We start from the raw sequence: 19,986 nt of genomic DNA on the forward strand, positions 1-19,986 counted from the left end.
GTCTGTCCATACATCCACACTGTCCGTCCATACATCCACGCTGTCTGTCTATACATCCACACTGTCCGTCCATACATCCACACTGTCCGTCCATACATCCACACTGTCTGTCTATACATCCACACTGTCTGTCCATACATCCACACTGTCTGTCTATACATCCATGCTGTCCATACATCCACACTGTCTGTCCATACATCCACGCTGTCCGTCCATACATCCACGCTGTCCGTCTATACATCCACGCTGTCCGTCCATACATCCACGCTGTCTGTCTATACATCCACGCTGTCCGTCCATACATCCACACTGTCTGTCCATACATCCACACTGTCCGTCCATACATCCACGCTGTCTGTCCATACATCCACACTGTCTGTCCATACATCCACACTGTCTGTCCATACATCCACGCTGTCTGTCCATACATATACACTGTCTTGACATTCATTTGTATTTGATACAATTAAAAACATTTCTTCATGTGCATTTCCCATGAAGTGTTGCTGCTGATAGCAGCTCAGAATGTCACTGCTTAGAACTGCCACAATCCTCAGAGACGTTCACCACAAGGACAGAGGATTCTCAATGCTGACCGGGTCTGATTACTCTGTTCAGTGATGGAGTGCTGAGATAGCTGGGGTGGGATACAGCAGCTGGTTAAAGCAAACTCTTAACAAGGGCGTCACAAACGTACACACACATCCTGGTGTAAAACGTATTCAAAAGGGTGTTTTATTATAAATAAAATGAAGCACATTGTAGTGTCAGCGGAGTCCAGAGGACTGAAACACATCTTACAGTACAGGAACGTGCGCTGCCGACTGCAGGGGGCGCGCGCAGAGTTCTCATAAAACAGCGCCGAGGCGCCACAGAGTTCAGCAGAACTCTGGAGAAGTGCGTCAGAGAAGAGGTATGGCGGCGGCTAGCTGAGGCTGAGAAACACTGACCCAGAAGCACAGAACGATTAAAGACTGTTCTTCTCCCCTGAAAATGGCTAGCAGCAACCAGAATGTAGGACAGGAGACTAAAGGAGACGGGAGGAGCCGCGGAGGCAGCGTATCTATTGAGAATAGTGATGTTCCGAAGCATTTAATGCCAGGCTCGGCTCTCACATCCAAACAAGATGGCGAACAGGCTGTATGTGAAGCAGGACCCGTGCTGCTAGCAGGGCAAGAAGATGCAGAGCGGCGCAGGAGCAGCATGTCGGACCTGAAGACGAGCGATAATGGCTCCGCTGCGTTTGAAAAGGCTGCGCTAGAACAGCCAAGGAGAAGCTTTCACATTCCCCGGAAGAACAAGGAAAAGAAAGGTTGTTCATCATTCGCTCTTGCTAAAAGAAGCTGTATTCTGTCTGAATTTATCTCTGTATGTATTATAAGGTGAACCCGGCTGATGGTAGAACGTTTGTTTTTTCTGGTTAATCCACTGCAGAGGTTAGTTTATTTTAAAACCGTATACGGCAGCAGCAGCATCGATCCCGTTCAAAACAATGCAGGTAAACTGGTGAACATCATCAACACTCATTCAACACGTGAAGAGGGTGCCTTATCCTTATCGTCGCGTTGTCTTGAGAAGAGTTCAGCGTGGGCCGTCTCTGGACTATCGCATTTCCCGTATATTCCCCAAATAGAAACCTGTTGATCCAGCAGCTTTTGTTACTGGAATTATAAAATAGGTTTCCCCAGTAAAGTCTTGCGTTCTGGTCTTGTGCTTTTTGGTAGGTTGTTGACCACACCCATCGTCCATTGTCCTTTGGGTTTTCTTGGTGGTTTCTGGTTCAAATTCATGCTTCTGTTGCATTTTTTCATAACCCAGATTTTTGTGGGCCAGTAATTGGTAGCTAGAGTTGTTGTCACACAGTTATAATGCAGAACTTGGCCCCCTCTCACGTTGTGGTTGGTCCATGCCATCCTAATGGAAAGAAGGTAGGTTAAGAGGAATCCTCATGGAATGGCTAGTCCATTGGTCATGGAGTGCCGCTGCTATATCGGTTGTGTTATCGGTCAAGGACTTGTAGTGGCTTGTGTAAGAATTCCAGAAATTCAAATACATTGTGCCCAAGTGTCAAAGGTGTAGTTAGGGTTTTTATTTGTATTTCCCCTCCCCCAGAAATTTGAGCTACATTTCAGCTGGTGAAACACACCAATGGTTTCTATCTGAAGACTGGTTTACTGCTCGGTGAGGGGATCGCTTCAGAATGTAGGCATTTTTATCTCAAGAAAAGGAACATCATGTATGCAATTTGAAGTAAATTATTTTCCAAGTGATTCTGATCAAAAGAGCAATACAGTTAACGCACTGTAGGGGGCGACATATGACACTGCAAAGCTCCACCCCTTTGGATCCCTTCATTTCACGATTTGTCGTTAGCTACTTAATGTTTGAGATTCGTTTTTCAAAATAGCAGACACAATTAAAAGGCAGTATATTTATTTTTGAATTTGTATTCAAGTAATGTTTCAATGCAAAGTCAGATATACATGTTCAGGTTTTCCCTGGGCTTTATCAGACTTGTGCGGTTGTGTTGGAAAGGTGCGAGGTGAGTGTTGGTGCTCCCGATAGGGAACCCTGAGTGGTTGAATGGTGCATCACTTTCAATCATGTTGATGTCCAGAATTAATTGAAGACAAATGTGTAAACGTTTGGTCATCAAGTTTCATAAACACTATGCAGTACTGCAGAGATCTAATACCAGTCGGTTATCATGGAACAAGAGACTGTACATACACACTTTAAATACACCACCATTCCATTTATTTAATTGAAATATGAATGACTCTACAGGTTCATAAAGAACACAATTTCCAACATCTGTCCGTACAAGTAATAAACTTACATTAACACACACATGCATACTACACTACTTGTTAAATTATTTTCTTGCAGTAAACAGGTTAAGAAACCTACTGCCTAAATCTGTTCTCTTAAATTTGCATTAGTAAAATCTTCAGCCCCTGGCTGTACGACATTATGCCTGGACACATGTGCTGTAATACCTGGTGTTCTGTCCAGTATTCTTGGTCACTGGCTGTATAGAATTGATCAAACCCCTTGCCACTCTGGAATAACCCTTTTGTATTTCTCATGGTCCATTAGCATTGTTAAGTTATTTGGCCTTGTGAGGTCGATTTGCATTCCTTTCGTAATGTTTGTGTGTAAATTTGCTTTTAAAGCCAATTAAAAATAAATTAACTGTACGGTATAAAGGCCGTGTTTCTGTTTTGAATAGCAACGCAATAATAAATCGGAGCATGCTCTTTGGATGGTAACTGGTGATTTTGAAAGCCGACAGGGTCGTTTTGAATTGTGCCCCAAAAGAGCTCTGTTGCGCCCCCATAGAGGTAACAATAAGAATTTGTTCTCTTTCTTGAATTTAGATTAATCCTATCACAGTGGTACTTGGCTCTGGCCCTCGAGATCAATTCCAGTCCTGGTCTTTATTCCAACCAGGTCCTAAATTAATTAATTGCCTCTTGGCAGCTTCAGTTAGCTACATTAGGACCTGCTTGGAGTAAAAACCTGGACTGGATTAAGAACCACTGAATGAAGTTCAATCAAAATCTACATGCACAAAAAATAGAACTGGCAAATATCCTACTCCATGGAATCAAGATGGATGCATTCAAGATTCAATATGGTGAATTATGGATACCATATTTTTAAAATAAATTAAATACAAGTAAATGCCAGACCATCCTGGAAATTTGACACCCTAAAACAAAGTATTTTCAATTAAATATATTGAAATGTTTCTGTAGAAGCTTGCAGTATAATCATTCAAGCAGTTCTGTGTTGCATGGGTTTATTGCTAATATTGATAGCTTTTGTAAGGTGTAAATATTTCAATATAGTCTGAAGAAAAGCAGTTTGTGTGTAGCGTTGAGTAGGTGCTACATTTTGTTTGCTGAAGTGTTTAGTGTTGTCCTCCTAGGGGGCGTGCACAGTGTATAAACTGTGTCAACTCAACTCTTACTGTCTGCATAAAGTATACAGGAAAATCGCACCCAACTCACGTCGCACACAGGTGCAGGTGTTGCAGTAAAACGTGCCAAGTAGGTGTGTTTATCGTTTAGAGTGTAAACATTTGCAAAGTGTCTTTGTTGCTGGATATTCCCCTCCCAGGGTCCAGCGTGCTTTGCTGCTGGATATTCCCCTCCCAGGGTCCAGCGTGCTTTCCTGCTGGATATTCCCCTCCCAGTGTCCAGCGTGCTTTGTTGCTGGATATTCACCTCCCGGTGTCCAGAATGCTTTGTTGCTGGATATTCACCTCCCAGTGTCCAGCATGCTTTGTTGCTGGATATTCACCTCCCAGTGTCCAGCATGCTTTGTTGCTGGATATTCACCTCCCGGTGTCCAGAATGCTTTGTTGCTGGATATTCACCTCCCAGTGTCCAGCATGCTTTGTTGCTGGATATTCACCTCCCAGTGTCCAGCATGCTTTGTTGCTGGATATTCACCTCCCAGTGTCCAGAATGCTTTGTTGCTGGATATTCACCTCCCAGTGTCCAGCATGCTTTGTTGCTGGATATTCACCTCCCAGTGTCCAGCATGCTTTGTTGCTGGATATTCACCTCCCAGTGTCCAGCATGCTTTGTTGCTGGATATTCACCTCCCAGGGTCCAGCGTGCTTTCCTGCTGGATATTCCCCTCCCAGTGTCCAGCGTGCTTTGTTGCTGGATATTCACCTCCCGGTGTCCAGAATGCTTTGTTGCTGGATATTCACCTCCCGGTGTCCAGCGTGCTTTGTTGCTGGATATTCACCTCCCAGTGTCCAGCATGCTTTGTTGCTGGATATTCACCTCCCAGTGTCCAGCATGCTTTGTTGCTGGATATTCACCTCCCAGGGTCCAGAGTGCTTTGTTGCTGGATATTCCCCTCCCAGTGTCCAGGGTGCTTTGCTGGTGGATATTCACCTCCCACTGTCCAGCGTGCTTTTGCTGACGTGATTAGCAATGTCATCTTCGGGAGCTCGAAATAAGTGAAGCCCTGTCTGGGCATATTGTGATAAAAAGGGAGAGCAAAAAGTAAACCGTGGAGTGCTCTGCAGAGCTTAGTTACAGTGGCAGTACAGGAGCAATGTGAAAGCATATGAAAATAAAGCATCCTGTACATACGCTGTGTGCTTCTATTACTGGTGCTGGATCGAGTGTGGAGGAGGTGGGGCCAGACAAACAGCAATGCAAGCGTATGCTAGTAGTGCAGGAAATGCCATTGAAGAGCATCTCCACCCTCATGGAGTTGAAACTGCTGCTTATCCAGCTCTCATCAGTGCTGCTTAAGACCTGAGACACAAACTGAAGTACTTTATAAAAGTAGTGAGTAGTTGTTTATTGATGTGATCTAGATGCAAAGAAATGCATAGAGTCCTTTTCTTCAGATATCAGTTTATTTTATTCAGTTTATATGTGCAGTTTAATTCTGGAAACAAAAAGAATGCTCCAAGCAAAACAGTACAGCTCACACTTTCATATGCAAACTGCACAGAGCAAAACTTAAGTTCAGAACAAAATAATATTATAATATTGTAGGTTTGATCCTCCAGGACTCCGATCGACAAGTCTGCAGTACTAGGGCTCCCGAGTGGCGCATCCAGTAAAGGCGCTCCTCGCAGGATGTGCCCTATAGCCTGGAGATCGCTGGTTCGAATCCAGGCTATGTCACAGCTGACCGTGACCGAGAGTTCCTAGGGGCCGGCGCACAATTGGCTGAGCGCTGCCCGGTTAGGGAGGGCTTAGGTCGGCAGGGGAATCCACGGCTTACCGCGCATCAGCGACCCCTGTGGCCGATAGGGCGCCTGTGGCTCTGCAGCGGAGCCGCCAGATCTGTGTTGTCCTCCAGCACTATAGGTCTGGTAGCATTGCTGTGGATCTGCAGTGCGAAAAATGACGGCTTGGCAGGAGCACGTTTCGGAGGACGCGTGTTTCAGCCTCCGTTTCCTGAGTCGGCGGGGGGGTTGCGAGCGGTGAGCCGGGGATACAGATAATAATTGGGTGAAAACCGGGGTAAAAATAATTGGCGACGACTAAATTTAGAAAAAAAAAAAAAAAGTACTAGTCTGAATGAAAGAAAAAAGTGAGCTGAGCTGAGTGCACCTTGATTAAGTTTCCTTCCTTCTCTTTGTGGGTTCAATCACCCCGGGCACCCTGTGGAGGGTCTTGTACATGTCATAAAGAAAACTGGTTCTGGCTCACACTGCCTAAGATTGTGTTATCTTGGTGTGGCCCTTTGTTCTTTTGTGCTTAACCTATGTTATCTCTTGAACGGTTCCTCCAGCAATGTGCTGGTGTTTATTCCATCAGTCAGACGGTCGTCATCAGTGCAATTAAATGCAATCTTGCATTACCAGTAACTATACTTCCTGATAATCTCCTTTTAAAACTAACAGAGTGTACAAACCTTTGAACATGTGTAACTTCTATTGCATTCAAACTTCTTTCCATATTATCCAACACAAACGATTCAGATTGTTTAATTATCAAGTGTGTTGTGCCTGTGTTAAACACAGCGTAGAAGAAATCTACCACAAAACAAAAGATAAGCAACCTGAATCGACCAACTCGAGGTGCTCGAGTTCCTAAACTGCTTACGTTTTGTGTTTTTTGGTCTCCGACCCCCCCCCCCCCCCCCCAAATGCCACAGTCAGAATGATTAGACTGCATACAGTGTCTAAATGCAATTAATGCTCACCCTGTAGTCAAACAGGCATAATCATACCCCAGATGCTATTATTTTTTTTCATGCTGCTTCACTGTTTTTATATATTTATTTAAAGACTTGTATACTGTAATTTATAAAAAGCTATTTGTTTAAAAAGAAGTAATATCACTTTCTCCAATGTGTATTTTTATTTATGGTTTTAATTCACATTTATGCATTTAATAAATGAAACGGAATCTAGCGTCAAGTTGCTTTACGGAACTTGTTGTTGACGTCCATGTAAATGTAGTCCGCTGTTGCTCTGTGCTATTGCCACACAGCAAACGCATAACATGCATGCTGCTGGCTCAGTGATTTCCAATGGAAAACTCGGCCATGATGTGCGTTGTGCACATGCAAGTGCTTGTTGCTAAAAACACTTCTCTTACCCGAAGCAGTTTCATTGCATTAGCAACCTTTATATCTTTTCCCGTCTCAGATTTATAGCGGTGTTCTGTAAGCTAAAGCTTTCATATGTTTTGTGTTTTGGCCTTCTCCTAAGAGTGTCTGCATTAAAACAATTGTTTTTTTTGCCATTGGAGAAGAATTGCTGTTTAAAAATACATCATGATTAATGTAGTGAGGCTTTAGATGTGTCTGCCAGAAGCATATCTAATAAAAAACACATTTTTAAACAATTTGGACAGTGTCCAAGTCTGTGGTTCGGTGCTGGGAAGATGAAATGAACATTGAAGCTGGACAGAATTTACAAAAACCCCTTTCACACTGGTATGATCTACCCGGGCAGGACCTGGTGTCATGCTGGTTGGGTACGCGATTTCACACTGCTTTTGATAAAGCAGGGTTGACCTGGGTGGCAGACGCAAGTACACAATGTGCGTTTCAATGCACCGGAAGCAGTTTGTTACTGATGCTTCCATCCAAGCTTCTCTGGATTGAACTGTTTGACCAGGTGTTGATTAGAGCAAACGTTTCTTCATCCCTGCTGCAATCTGGCCCATGGTGTGTCTCAATCAACGAAATATGGCTAAACAGAAACGTTCCTCGTGGAAGTGAAACCTTCACAAGGCATGTCTGTTATTGCGTTGGCTCACGAACGACCGTCAAGCATTTTATTTCGCTCAACCCGGGTCAAAGTGTGTCAACCCACATCCTGAAGTGGGTCACCTTGGGTTAACTCGGGTCTGACCTAGGTATGTGGTTTCACACAACGCGGGATTGGGACCCGGGTTAGCCAGGACCCGGGTCCGGACCCAGATCAAAGTGCCAGTGTGAAAGGGGTACTGCCCCCCATCTGCAGGGCATGCTGAATTCCTCAGCAAGGGTATACTGTAATGCAGGTGCCAGTCCATAGAACTGCACTGATTTCCAGTAGCAGCAGATTTAATGAAGACTACCTCTTTTAGTAGGTCATGTAATGGTAGTTGGTATACATGCGGTTCTGGGACCGATCGATTGTGAACACGTTCTTGTGGTTCCCTGGACTTAAGGCAGTGTCCTAATAAGGGCATGAAGTCTACATTTTCACCTTTTTCTGCAATGTCTACATTTCAATAATAAAAGCCCAACAACATCAATACACATTTCATGCCCGGTCCTGTACAGTACTGAAATCTTCAAGGGTGTCTCTGAATATAGACAGATCACAGACAATTAATTAATTTTGTGTGACTTCTTTTGTGCTGGGGGAAAAAAACTTCTTTCCTGGTCTCCAGCTCCTTATAAAGAACAGATCAACCTTGTCGGTTCCTTTCAATTCAGATCTAATGAGCTTCAAGCTCTGTTAGGAATAGCTCTCGATTCAGACCATTGGTCAGCCCCTACAGTGGTCTGAAAGGGGGATTCCAGTGTAATTAAGAGCTTGTCCTCCAGATGCTTGTGTCTGAAATGAGTATTTGTTTTGCAGCGCTGTTTCAGTTCATGTCTCTGGACTCTCGGGAGTTTAAAGAGATTCTGAAGATTATGAGCTCCTCCTACCTCGACCCGTCATCAGGAAGCACCTTTTCTTATAAGAAGGCCAGCCTGATCCACAGCGAGCTGCTGGAGAAGGAGGTCGGCATACAAAATATTTACATTTGATTTTTTTTTGCATTTCTGATTCAACTGTATGCTTGACTGGCTGTGCGTTTTGTTTTTCTTCTACAGTTTATTGAAAAGAAACGAGAGTTGAAACAGGATGGGAGAACAGAGAAGGAGCTTGTGGAGTCCTATGCTTTTTTGCTGGCTGATCCTACAAAGGTGGGCTCTTTGATTTCACAGTAAATTAAAAAATACGTCTCTCAGCTGACTTCCGTTAAAGTTCCATAGTTTGTTCCACATCATGGAATGCGATCGTAAAAATTGATATTTTAAAACTTAGTTTTTAAGGTAAACAAATCCTGCAGTGCTGTTTACACCAACCCAACTGTAAACGAAGACTGTCCAGGATACACTTGTTGACTTGACAGGCTTGCTTCCGATTTACTGCTAAGAAATTGATACACCTTTCTTAAAGGTGGAGTCAAACTGTTTATCCTGGATATAAACACTGAAGGAGCCAGGTTCCAGGTTTAAATAAAGTTAAATAAAAAATATTAGTGCAAAAGCCTAGTAAATGAAGCCCCCTCTTCCCTGGCTGGGTCAGTGAACTTTACTGCCCATCCACTGTGGTAGTGTCTTGTTTATCTTCTCATTGAAGAACTTTGAGGCCAAACCGTGTTGGGAGAAAGTGACATATACTGTCCCCTACAGCAAGTACTAAAGAACAAGGCTCCCCATGTTGAGTGGTTTTATGCAGCAGTTCCAATACTTGTTACTCCTGACCAGTGTAGAGATCCACATATTCAGTTTGTGTTCATTTTCTTCTTTAGTCATCACCAAACGATTTTATACCCAACTCCCGCACTGACTCAACGGTGGCAGACACATGTGTCCTTCCAAACCGTCTTTTTTTCGCGCTGCAGATCTATAGCGAAGCCACCAGACCTATAATGCCGGCGGATAACACAGATCTGAGTGGCTTCTACAGCAGACCCGCAGGCGCCTATCGGCCACAGGAGTCGCTGGTGCATGGTGAACCGAGGATTGCCTTGCCGACCTGAACCCTCCCCACCCGGGCGGCGCTCGACCAATTGTGCGCCGCCCCCTGGGACATCCCGGCCACGATCTGCGATGGCATAACTTGGACTCGAACCAGCGATCTCCAGGCTATCCTGCACTCCCAAGTGGAGCGCCTTTATTGGATGCGCCACTCGGGATTCGCATTCCGTGTTAACTGGGGCATTTTATTATAATGTGTAAAGTTACAGCAATAGTTCCTGCCCACCATACAAATTACAAATGCACAAATAAAATGTAACTTTGTGTTTTCTTTTCACCGTGTTTAACACACTGTCCCTCCATTACAATACAAGACATTTAGTAGGGGGATTAGAATCTATTTTCCAGTTAATCCCACAGGTTATGTCAGTATGTATGTATGTATGTGATCTTAAATAGAATCGTTATAGAATGTAAGAGTAGTCAGACACTGACATGACCAGGTCAATTTATCGCAGAAAAATGTCGGATTGAAAGTAAATACAGTTGAATGTCGCATATCCAACTGTCACATAACCTCTCTGATCAATTAACTGCCTCGCTAAATAAATATTAAAAGTAGGCTACGAGAGTAATGGAATTGGCAGCAAATGCAGCTTCCGCGATGGAAACAGTGAAAGCGTTCTAGCAGTCAGCATTTTGGTGCGTTCCCCTTTAAGAGGCGGACTGTGTGCATATGTCAGTCAGCTGCATGTAGCAGTGTCGTTTCAATACACTAGTCGAGAGCTTTGTTTTGTGCAATGTGTTTATATGATGGAGTGCACGCTTGCAGGTAATGGCAACTTTTTAAATGCATTTTAATTAAACAAAGCAAGCTTCATACTTACCGGCTGTTTATTTAAAATAGCCGAAGCAATTCAAACCGAGCTGCTTATCGGCTGTTGGCTATGTCAAGAAAGAGCGAAAAGTACCGTGACTGAGATATTAAGAAAGCAGAACCAGGGAGGCAGAGACTTCTAGAGTTAAGAAAGAAGCCATCAGTTGCCGGTTACTGTACATCTACTGTTTTTTTTAAAAAGCTTTGCGTGGAGATGGCTTATAGCAAACCGCATAGCAACACTGTATTTGTAGCCTAATTAATTGAGTTTGTTTTGCTTACTTTTAAAGCAAAACATTTCTCCATATTTAAAGCAGTTTGCGTGTTGTTTTTGTACACTAACCTATTTATGGATGTGTAAATGCTTTTTCTATATGTTCGCAAATCCGACTTTTTCACATATCCGCCTGTACCCCAGTCCACAGCAGGTCGGATATGCAACGTCGTTCTGTACATAGATTTTTATTTTTTATTTTTAAAGAGCTTTGCAGAAAGTAGCAGCCTTCCAAGTTAGCTGCATTCTGAATATACATACACTGCATTGCTGTTGGCAGCTGCAGATAAAATAAAAACAAAACTTGTTTTGCTGCTGGTGAAGAGACAATTTGTGTGGCACAGTGCTGACAAGCTCCATAGGAGCTTCCCCATCCAGCTCTGCAAGCGAGGGAGAGAGCGACCCAAACGCCCAGCCATTTGGCCCTGTGCTTCTCTCAAGCAGATTGCCAAAATCATTCACTTGTTGTTTGTAGAAAGGCTGTGGAGTTAACCCTGCTGTAACTGTGACATGCTTCTTCTGGTGACCTGGTGACCTGCTCTGTACAAGTAGATTTTGCAAATATTTTCTAATATGCTTATTTCTGTATGTTGCAGCTCAACTGGATTTGTGAAAAAGGATTAGACATTGGACATTCCAGAGTCACAACACTTGGCAAGCCTTCATTGGGTATGTTTATCTGTGCTGAAACTGTATAATACCTTTTTATATAGGCTTCATTCTTTGTGACCTTCGGTTCTTGCAAAAAGGGTGCAAATACATATTTTGTATTCTGGTCAAGACAGTAATTGGTGTTCTGTCAGAGATGCCACACTGATGCTTCAACCCTCTAAATGCAAGACCGGTGTGCTAGGCTTTCTCAAGACAACAGCATTTTCATCTGAGAGGACAAACCCCTCTAACAAGATTAATCTAGAGTTGAGCAGAAGAATTTAAAATGAAATCCAATGCAGAGCTAACCCTGTAGTCAGGAACCATAGCTACAAGAATGAAGTGCTAGCGAATGGCATTATGCGAGTTATGAGATGTCATAAGTGATCCTGTGGTATAAAGGGCCACTGTGAAGAGTTAGCACTGTAAAATACAGTACAGTCTTATATAGTGCCCTATAGGCTGCAAAGTGATAGGCCCTATTAAATGAGCATGTCTTAATCGTGGATTTAAAGATTATGGACAGGTAAACCACAATCCGCAGAGCTTGTAATGGACCTCTTTAAGCAATCAAAACATTAAATCCAAATCTGTTCTCAACAGGAAGCCAATATAGAGACTATAGAATGGGAATATTTTTGTTTGCTGGGACACCCAGAATTATAACTAAATGAGAATTTAAAATCTTGTTGATATTCTGGCTATATTTGTCAAATGACAAAAAGGCAGGTCTAACAATGAAGCGCATATGTGCATCAATGGAAAGCTCACTGCCACCAAGATTTCTTTGTTCCTGATCAAAGGCCCTCCACAGAGGTGGGGTAGTTCTGAATAAATTACGAGATCCCACCACGAGCAGTCTTGGCAGAATTCTAGTGCTGGACATCCTGGTCTTAAAGTCAACATGACAAGCAGAACTTAGAGACTAATCAGATAGTGAGAAGGAAAAGGAAATCTGGTTCTCCTTGGCACAGTGCAGCATAGTAACAGTCGATGCCATGATCACAATTCATTTATCCAAGAGGCAGCAGATAAAAATGGAACCCTGTGGAGTGCTTGAATTCCACAGCAAGGCACGGCTCATCCTAACAGTGTAGTCCCTTAGGTCTGAGCCCAGACTGAAACATCACAAAGATACATTCATCTAGGCATGGATATTCACTACACATGCAAATGAATTGCACCACACAGGTGAACCAAAAAAGACAAATACCAGACGCACCTCCCACCTGTACAGAGTACCCTGCTTTCTGTTTTCAGTGGAATTGTCGTTTATGCTGATGCTGAGTTGAGCTGACTGTGAAACCTGTGCCCTATTGATGATCCATCGCTAATGTAGTAGTTATTGATCTAGCCCCTAGATTAAAGGCAGCTCTGCCCTGTCTTAATTACATACACACAAGCTATAATATACATGGACAATAATATATCTTTATCTACATCTATATATACAATAGAAGCCAAATCTTTATTTAGAGAATTTCTGTGTTAACTGTAGCCACCTGTCCCTCCCCCTCAAACTCAATTAACTCAGAGCCTTCAGACTACTTCAGCACGTCATCTAACAGCACTCTGTGAATGACCTGCAGATGTGAGCTCTGCTGGTAGCCCCTGCCTGGTCTCCTTTCAGAGCAGGTGAATGTACACTGCCTGTGAAGGGCTGCTGATATCTGCATGCTGTACCTGCCTGAAACCACAAGAGCTGTCACACTGTGTCAGTGCTGGCACTCACCTGTGAGGGTGCCCTGGTGTGTCTCTCTCTCTGTGCTGTGCTGTTAACAGATCTGTCAGATGATCAGGGCTGGTACTTCTAGGACAGCCTGCATCTCCAGATCCAGTATGTGATTAACTGCAGGGACACCAGGGACTGTTTTGAGAATTGTTCTAAGTTGCTGTTTGTGTATAACGGGGCATTGCATGTCATACATCGATTCCCCCTTTGGGAATGAAATCCCACTTGAAGAGGTTATTGTCGTAGGTGCGTACAGCATGTCCTACTGAACACGTCAGATTCTAGAGATATAGAGAGGTGTCTGTCTGTCTGTCTGTATATCCGTCCACCTCTAGCTCATACTGCTATCTCAAGCTGGGGAACCGCTTATCCAATTGTCATCAAACTTGCTATCAACAATATTTAGCATAAATGATCAGGTTGTAGTTTAATCTGTCAGGTGTACAGTTGGATATCGAGTTGAGAAATTGATTATAAAATTATTATTATTTTTTAATAGGTGTTTATCTGTCCAAGCATGCTGATCTGCTACAGATTAATCCCTTTGATGTCGGAGCAACTGGAGAAATAATTATATTTAAAGTTATGAAGGTAATATAATTGTTTCAGATTTTCCAGAGCACAAATTGTGGTGTTGCCTGCAGCATTTTCCTTTTAATTATGGATTGACGTAAAACATCTGTATTTACCAAACTGTTTTTGATATGTTTTTATATCTTCTATATACCATTCAATTTCTTTTTATTTTTCAGGGAAGAATCAAGAGCATATATGAAAACATGTCAAAAAACATCCTGGATCCAACCCCAAAGTTTGATTGTCACGTTTCCAAAAATTCTTCACGGGTCACGACGCTGTGGTCCTACAGAGCGTTTGAGCTCACACAGGTAGAGATTTCACAAAGCTGTTATTGAAGAGATTTCTAGTGGAGGTACACAGTGTCATCAAGGAGAAACAAAGCGTAGGGAAATCCCATTGGCACATAAGTCATTAAGCCTATATCTTGGGAGCTGTTAGACTGAGTTTGATGACTTTGCATGAACATTCATTCAGAAAGTACCAGGACATTACTGATAGTTATATTGCATTGATATCCTCTACCAGCTATACACTACAAGAAGTTATTCCACATGCTGGGAATGTAGCTCAGGATGACCTTTCACTGTTCTGACAGCTGATTGGCTATATCTTGGGGATCAATCCATAATCAATTCATATTGCAGTACTAAAATAAAAATGTCTATGTACATTGATAAAGACTGCTTGTTGAAACATCTGTCCGAAACTGCATAGACACTTTGTAACAATGTGACAAGCTAGATGCATTGAATGTGTGAAATGAGCCCTGATGGGATGAAAGTGTTTCCATCTGGTGGAAGCCACAGTCATGAACCAGGGTCTCGTTTCCAATCATCTGACCGCTTCTACATGCAAATATAGCCTTATACTGTAGTGCTTATGGAAATGTCCCTATCAAGTACGAAATACTTAATGGGTATTTAACCTTAAAGACTGTGATAACCTGAATAGATATATCAAAACTGCACAGTCACGCCCGCCTCCATGGGCATAAAAGATTGCTGACACAAACTATAGTCATCGTTTTTCCTTTCACCGACCTGAAGCAGGAGAGAGATCTACGAACAGATGTCACACTTGTATCTGATTTTATTGCTTGTGTATTACACTTTTTTGAGATTTATTCGCGTGCTTACAGTAATTTTACTTGCACGTGTTGTGCACTCAGAGATGCAGTGGTGCTTTTTCAGCTCAACAAAAAGTGACATTTCTGAGGCTTCTGGACTTGATGGCAGCACCTTCACAGACCCTTCCTTTGGGTCTTCTGCACATGCATTCTCTCCAAGCCTGGTTCAACAGCAGGGTTTTTCAGCCCGCATTGAGCCCAGGCTGCCTTTTGACAGTGTCTCTGCACTATCTGCAGGCGATATCGTGGTGGACACTTCCCGCTCACCTGCGCTTAGGCGTAGTGCTGGGCAGCGTCGCCAGAAGGGAGGTTGTCACCACGGATGTGTCCAGCCATGGCTGAGGTGCTGCGTGGAACGGCAGAGGAGCTCAAGGAGTATGGAAACCCCCATGGCAGGGTCTCCAAATAAATATTTTGGAGCTGCAGGCAGTGTTTCTAGCCTTGCAGCATTGTATACAGGAGGTTCAGGGGAGACAATTGCTTGTCTGGACGGACAACACTACCGTTATGGCTTATATAATCCACAAGGGCGGCCTTGGGGCCCCCCCGTCTCTATCACGTAGCCCGCAAGCTGTTGCTTTGGGCGCACAATCACCTTCTCTCGCTGTGAGCAGTACATCTGCCTGGGGTGACGAATTGAGTGGGGACTTCCTCTCAAGGGGAGTCCCCAGTGCCACAGAATGGAGCTTCACCGAGAGGTGATGAGCCTCATTAGGCAACTGTTCGGGAAAGCACTGATGGACCTTTTTTGCCTTCCAAGAATCAACCCATTGTCCCCTCTGGTGCTCCATAACAGGAGCCGGGGACCTCTGAGTTGGAGGCAGTCTGAACAGTTTTTTGTCTTATGGGGCTAAGTCCCATGGGAAAGCTCTGTTTAAACAGAGGCTATCAAGATGGATTATAGACACAGTCAGGATGGCCTATGAGCAAGCCAACTTGCCCCAGCCAGAAAAGCTCACTGCCCATTCCACCAGGGGCATGGTAACTTCGTGGACTTTGTTCCAGGGCGCATCTGTCAGGGACATGTGCAATGCAGCAGTGTGGGCTACTCCCCATACTTCTACGCGGTTCTATCGGCTGAATGTCGTGGATCCACAAAAAAGTGGTTTTGGAATGGAAGTATAAACATAGAGATGCGTTCTCCCTCAAATTTTTTTTAGCTCTAGCTACTTGTACTGGTAACGTGCAAGGTAGCCTTTGCTAAACCTTATGGCATTCTGGCTGGTCTGCAATATTGCCTTGCGACTAGCTTTGCCATTTCTACCCATTAGTTAATGGTTACATTTCGTACTTGGTAGGTATCATTAGGTTATTTTCATAACCCTGGTTCCCTGAAATAGAAATGTAACCATTAACCTTCAAGTTTTTATTGCAGCAGTCTTGAAGGAAAAGCGTTGACGATGTTTATGTCGGCAGTCTTTTATGCCCTTGGGGGCGGACGTGACTGCATCACAGCTTTGATATATCTTTTCAGATTATCACCATCTTTAAGGTTAAATGCCCATTAGGTAATGGTTACATTTCTGTTTCAGGGAACCTGGGTTATGATAATAACCTAACGATACCTCTTTTGCAGTTAACTTCTGCCATTAACACGTAAATGTTTTTAGAGATTAATTATTTTAACGCACGTTAATCGCATTGCTGTGTCTTGAGCCTTTCGGCACACCGTACTTCAATCCTGGCCACGGCAGCATTGTATTGAGTGTCTGAGTGCAGTTATTGTTTTAAATAGAAAGTTAGTCACTGAACCGCTTAATGAAGCAAAGCAGTAAAAATGAATGGGATTTTTTTTTTGACGGGCTCACTGGACAGAAAGACGCTTACTTGTCTACTGTTAAAGTGAGTTCCAGTATCAAACACAAGTACATCTAGTCTGCTATGTGCTGAACACGCCTTCATCTCTCAAAATACACTAGCAGCTCTTTTGCTACAGACAATAACAACAACAAATTCAACCCACCAGTTTTGACAGAAATGAGAAATGCAGGATCGCTGCAAGCCCATATCAAGCTAAGTATGAGCATGATAATAAATGAGTTAGGCTGCGTTGCTCTTTTTTTTTTTTTTTTTTTTTTTTGTGCATAGTATGTAAAGCCTAATTGTTATTTTGCAGTTTTTGGATATGATGACTTTTTTTTTTTTGTACTCTTCACAATTAATAGTTCATTTTCTAGAAGTGCTACTATAGCTACATATTTATAATTTTATTAAAGAAAACACATTTTTCAGTTCACAATCACATTTAAAAATAGATATCCTATGTATTTTATGTTTTCTGATCTCTGTATACTGCTGATCAAGCTTGAACCGCACATTTTATTGTGTTGGTTGTATTTGTAATTTCTAAATTATTGCCCCTAGTACATTTTGGTGGTGGTCTCAATGGGTAAATTTCCTGGTTAAATAAATACATAAATAAATACATTTTAAACAATTTTATTTACAGTTAAGGATAATAAAAACAATAGCATCAGTAATAAAACAAATATAAATTCAATGGATGTAGTAATTGTAACAATTTAATATGAGATTAAAAACCGAGATTAACTAGATTAATTTTTTTTAATCGTGAGACTAATCGCGATTTTAATTATTTTTAATCGCTGGACAGCGCTAGACTGTTCTTTTTTGAATTTGGTTTTTTAGCTTTAGATTTGACTGTTCTTTTTCGAGTCTTTTATTAGACACATTAACCACCGTCAACTTGAGGAACCTCGAGGGAAGTCACTGTGTATTGCGGGAATCGGACAGTGCGGGTAAATGACAAGAATGGCAAACATGTGAACCATTGAAATGGATAAACTCGCTACTAGTTTCAGTGAGAGGGACCGGGAACAGAATTCATTGACATGAAAGCAGGCGGGATGCATAACCTGATATCAAACACAAATCACTGGTCAAAGTTGATTTATTAGCAAGGATATGTGAATAGAAATATAACAGTCCTGCTTTCTACTAACAGATACTGCAGGAGTACGTACAACCCAGCACAGGGAGAATATGATGCTTTACTCACACATCCTGTTTACTTTGTTTTTATTTCTAGACCTACTTCTATGAGTATGTCTTTGATGACATTAAGAAGCGCCCCAGGCACGTGTGTCCCTATGCTGTGGTGTCATTCATGTGCCAAGACAAGGGCAGTGCACCAGTGCCAAAGCCATTGCCTCCGCCAATGTAAGTACACAATGGAGCCACTCTACAAATTACATACAAGACCATGCCCCATTTTGCAGTGTAATACCAGGAAGAACCCAATGTAATAAACTTACATTACTGTCAGACTGTACAGACACACATTCAAACATTCAAATTCTCATAAAGAAAAGCCTAACAATTTAATTTGGCGATTTTGCTTGTAAACGGGAGAACGTTACTAAAAGACTTTCTAGCTCTAGTGGACATCTGGGGGTTACTCAGACTCGATGCCAATCACTTGGGTCAAACTGTTTTGTTGTTGGGGTAACCCCTGAAACACGCTTTTAAAATGATATTGTCTTATTTGCCACACTTTGCACAGATGTATTTTTTGTATGCACACAGCCCCAGCCCTGGCTCATCGTTTAACTCATGAATTGGGTCCACTGATGACCACAGAGGGTTTGCAGGGCAGCTTATGAAAATGATGGGCTGCAGAACATTGTGCTTGGTTGTAATTTGCACTGTTTTTTGTGAAAGGGAAATTCCCATTTGGAGTAAAGACTGGTAAACTCTTGTTACACAAGCAACCTTTTTTGACTCCATATTTTGTTCTTTTCAGGTCAGTCAGCAACAGCTCAGATGGGGGTGGAGGTATCTTGTTTTCTCTGCTGTTTTTTTTATTTTAAAATTTTATAAAGCTGCAGAATTGTATGGATTTTCTGTAATGGTCATATTTATTTAAAAAAATATATAATTTTAGGTAAAGGCCACTTCACAGTTTGGAGCGGTCAGTTTCTAAACAAGGGGAACCTAATCTGCCATGCCGACCTGAAATCTGACAAGTGGCTATTTCCCCCCTTCAAACTGTAAGTGATTTCGGACTGCCCTTTGCACACCCCTCTTCAATTCATTGTATGGATGTGTTTTAACTGCCCTTTGCACACCCCTCTTCAGTTCATTATAACGGATGTGTGTTAACTGCTCTTTGCAAACCCCTCTTCAATTCATTGTAACGGATGAGTGTTACCTGCCCTTGAAAAATGTGTACTGCCAACTCTTGTGGCATTTTTCATGTGTTTCTGTAATGCCTGTTGTGTGTTTTAGGCCCGAGAAGCTTGACGTGGGAAGTGTGATGTCCCTGGATCAAGTGAAACTGAAGATCCCGGCTGCCGTGTTTTACAGGGACACTTACAATAGACAGAGGGAAGGTAAAGCAGTGTGTTAAATGCTTTAAACCACAAAGGTGAAAGGTTTGTAGATTCAACATTAACCTACATTTTTATTACAGTGCTAAAAAGTGGGATGTATTGCAGCCTTTTTGAGCTGTTGGAAAAATCTAAATCTGGAAGCAGCTTACCAAGTGTGCTCCAGAAGCTGGAAAAGGAGAAACTGGTAAGTCAGCCTGCCCATTAGTTTCTAAAATTGCATTGCTGTACTGTACCGTTTTTCTTCTTTAAAACAACTCGCCTCTTTAATGTAACAGTCTGCATTGTATGAGTGACGTTCCCATTAGGCTAATTACCGCTCACAGAGGTAGTAAAAATAGCCAATCAAATACGCACAGGATGCAATTGCTCACGTACATAATTAAGATACTGCATGCAGGCAATCAACATGACCATTATAAATACCATATGGGAGATACTGAAATTGAAAAAGGAATCTATGAAAAAGAACTAGGAGTTTGTTGATTCAAATGTCTTCATCTAGACAATGTGGGGAAGCTATAAAAAAGGCCAAAAAAATGCTCGGATATTTTGTTGTGGGAACAATATTTCTGAGTTTAGCTTCTGTTTAAACTGGAGAACATATGCTATTATTAGTAGGGCAGCAGTGTGGAGTAGTGGTTAGGGCTCTGGACTCTTGACTGGAGGGTCGTGGGTTCAATCCCTGGTGGGGGACACTGCTGCTGTACCCTTGAGCAA

At 42.5% G+C, this 19,986-nt stretch overlaps 1 protein-coding gene across 2 annotated transcripts in view; it reads left to right on the forward strand.

The window, feature by feature from the left end:
- Positions 1-852: 852 nt before the first annotated feature.
- Positions 853-19,986, forward strand: part of LOC117414019 (protein TASOR-like) — a 48,449-nt gene continuing 29,315 nt past the window's right edge. The window contains exons 1-11 of one of the 2 annotated variants that reach the window (XM_058999302.1): positions 853-1,312; positions 8,567-8,712; positions 8,806-8,898; positions 11,426-11,498; positions 13,712-13,803; positions 13,965-14,099; positions 17,967-18,097; positions 18,681-18,712; positions 18,822-18,927; positions 19,166-19,269; positions 19,350-19,453. In XM_058999302.1, coding sequence (XP_058855285.1) covers positions 994-1,312; positions 8,567-8,712; positions 8,806-8,898; positions 11,426-11,498; positions 13,712-13,803; positions 13,965-14,099; positions 17,967-18,097; positions 18,681-18,712; positions 18,822-18,927; positions 19,166-19,269; positions 19,350-19,453 — 1,335 coding nt within the window. In that variant the 5' untranslated portion in view covers positions 853-993. The remainder of the gene's footprint in view (positions 1,313-8,566; positions 8,713-8,805; positions 8,899-11,425; positions 11,499-13,711; positions 13,804-13,964; positions 14,100-17,966; positions 18,098-18,680; positions 18,713-18,821; positions 18,928-19,165; positions 19,270-19,349; positions 19,454-19,986) is intronic. The other variant, XM_058999303.1, reaches the window with a different exon arrangement.

This window comes from Acipenser ruthenus, chromosome 25 (assembly GCF_902713425.1).
Source record: "Acipenser ruthenus chromosome 25, fAciRut3.2 maternal haplotype, whole genome shotgun sequence".
In the NCBI taxonomy this organism is placed as follows: domain Eukaryota; kingdom Metazoa; phylum Chordata; class Actinopteri; order Acipenseriformes; family Acipenseridae; genus Acipenser; species Acipenser ruthenus.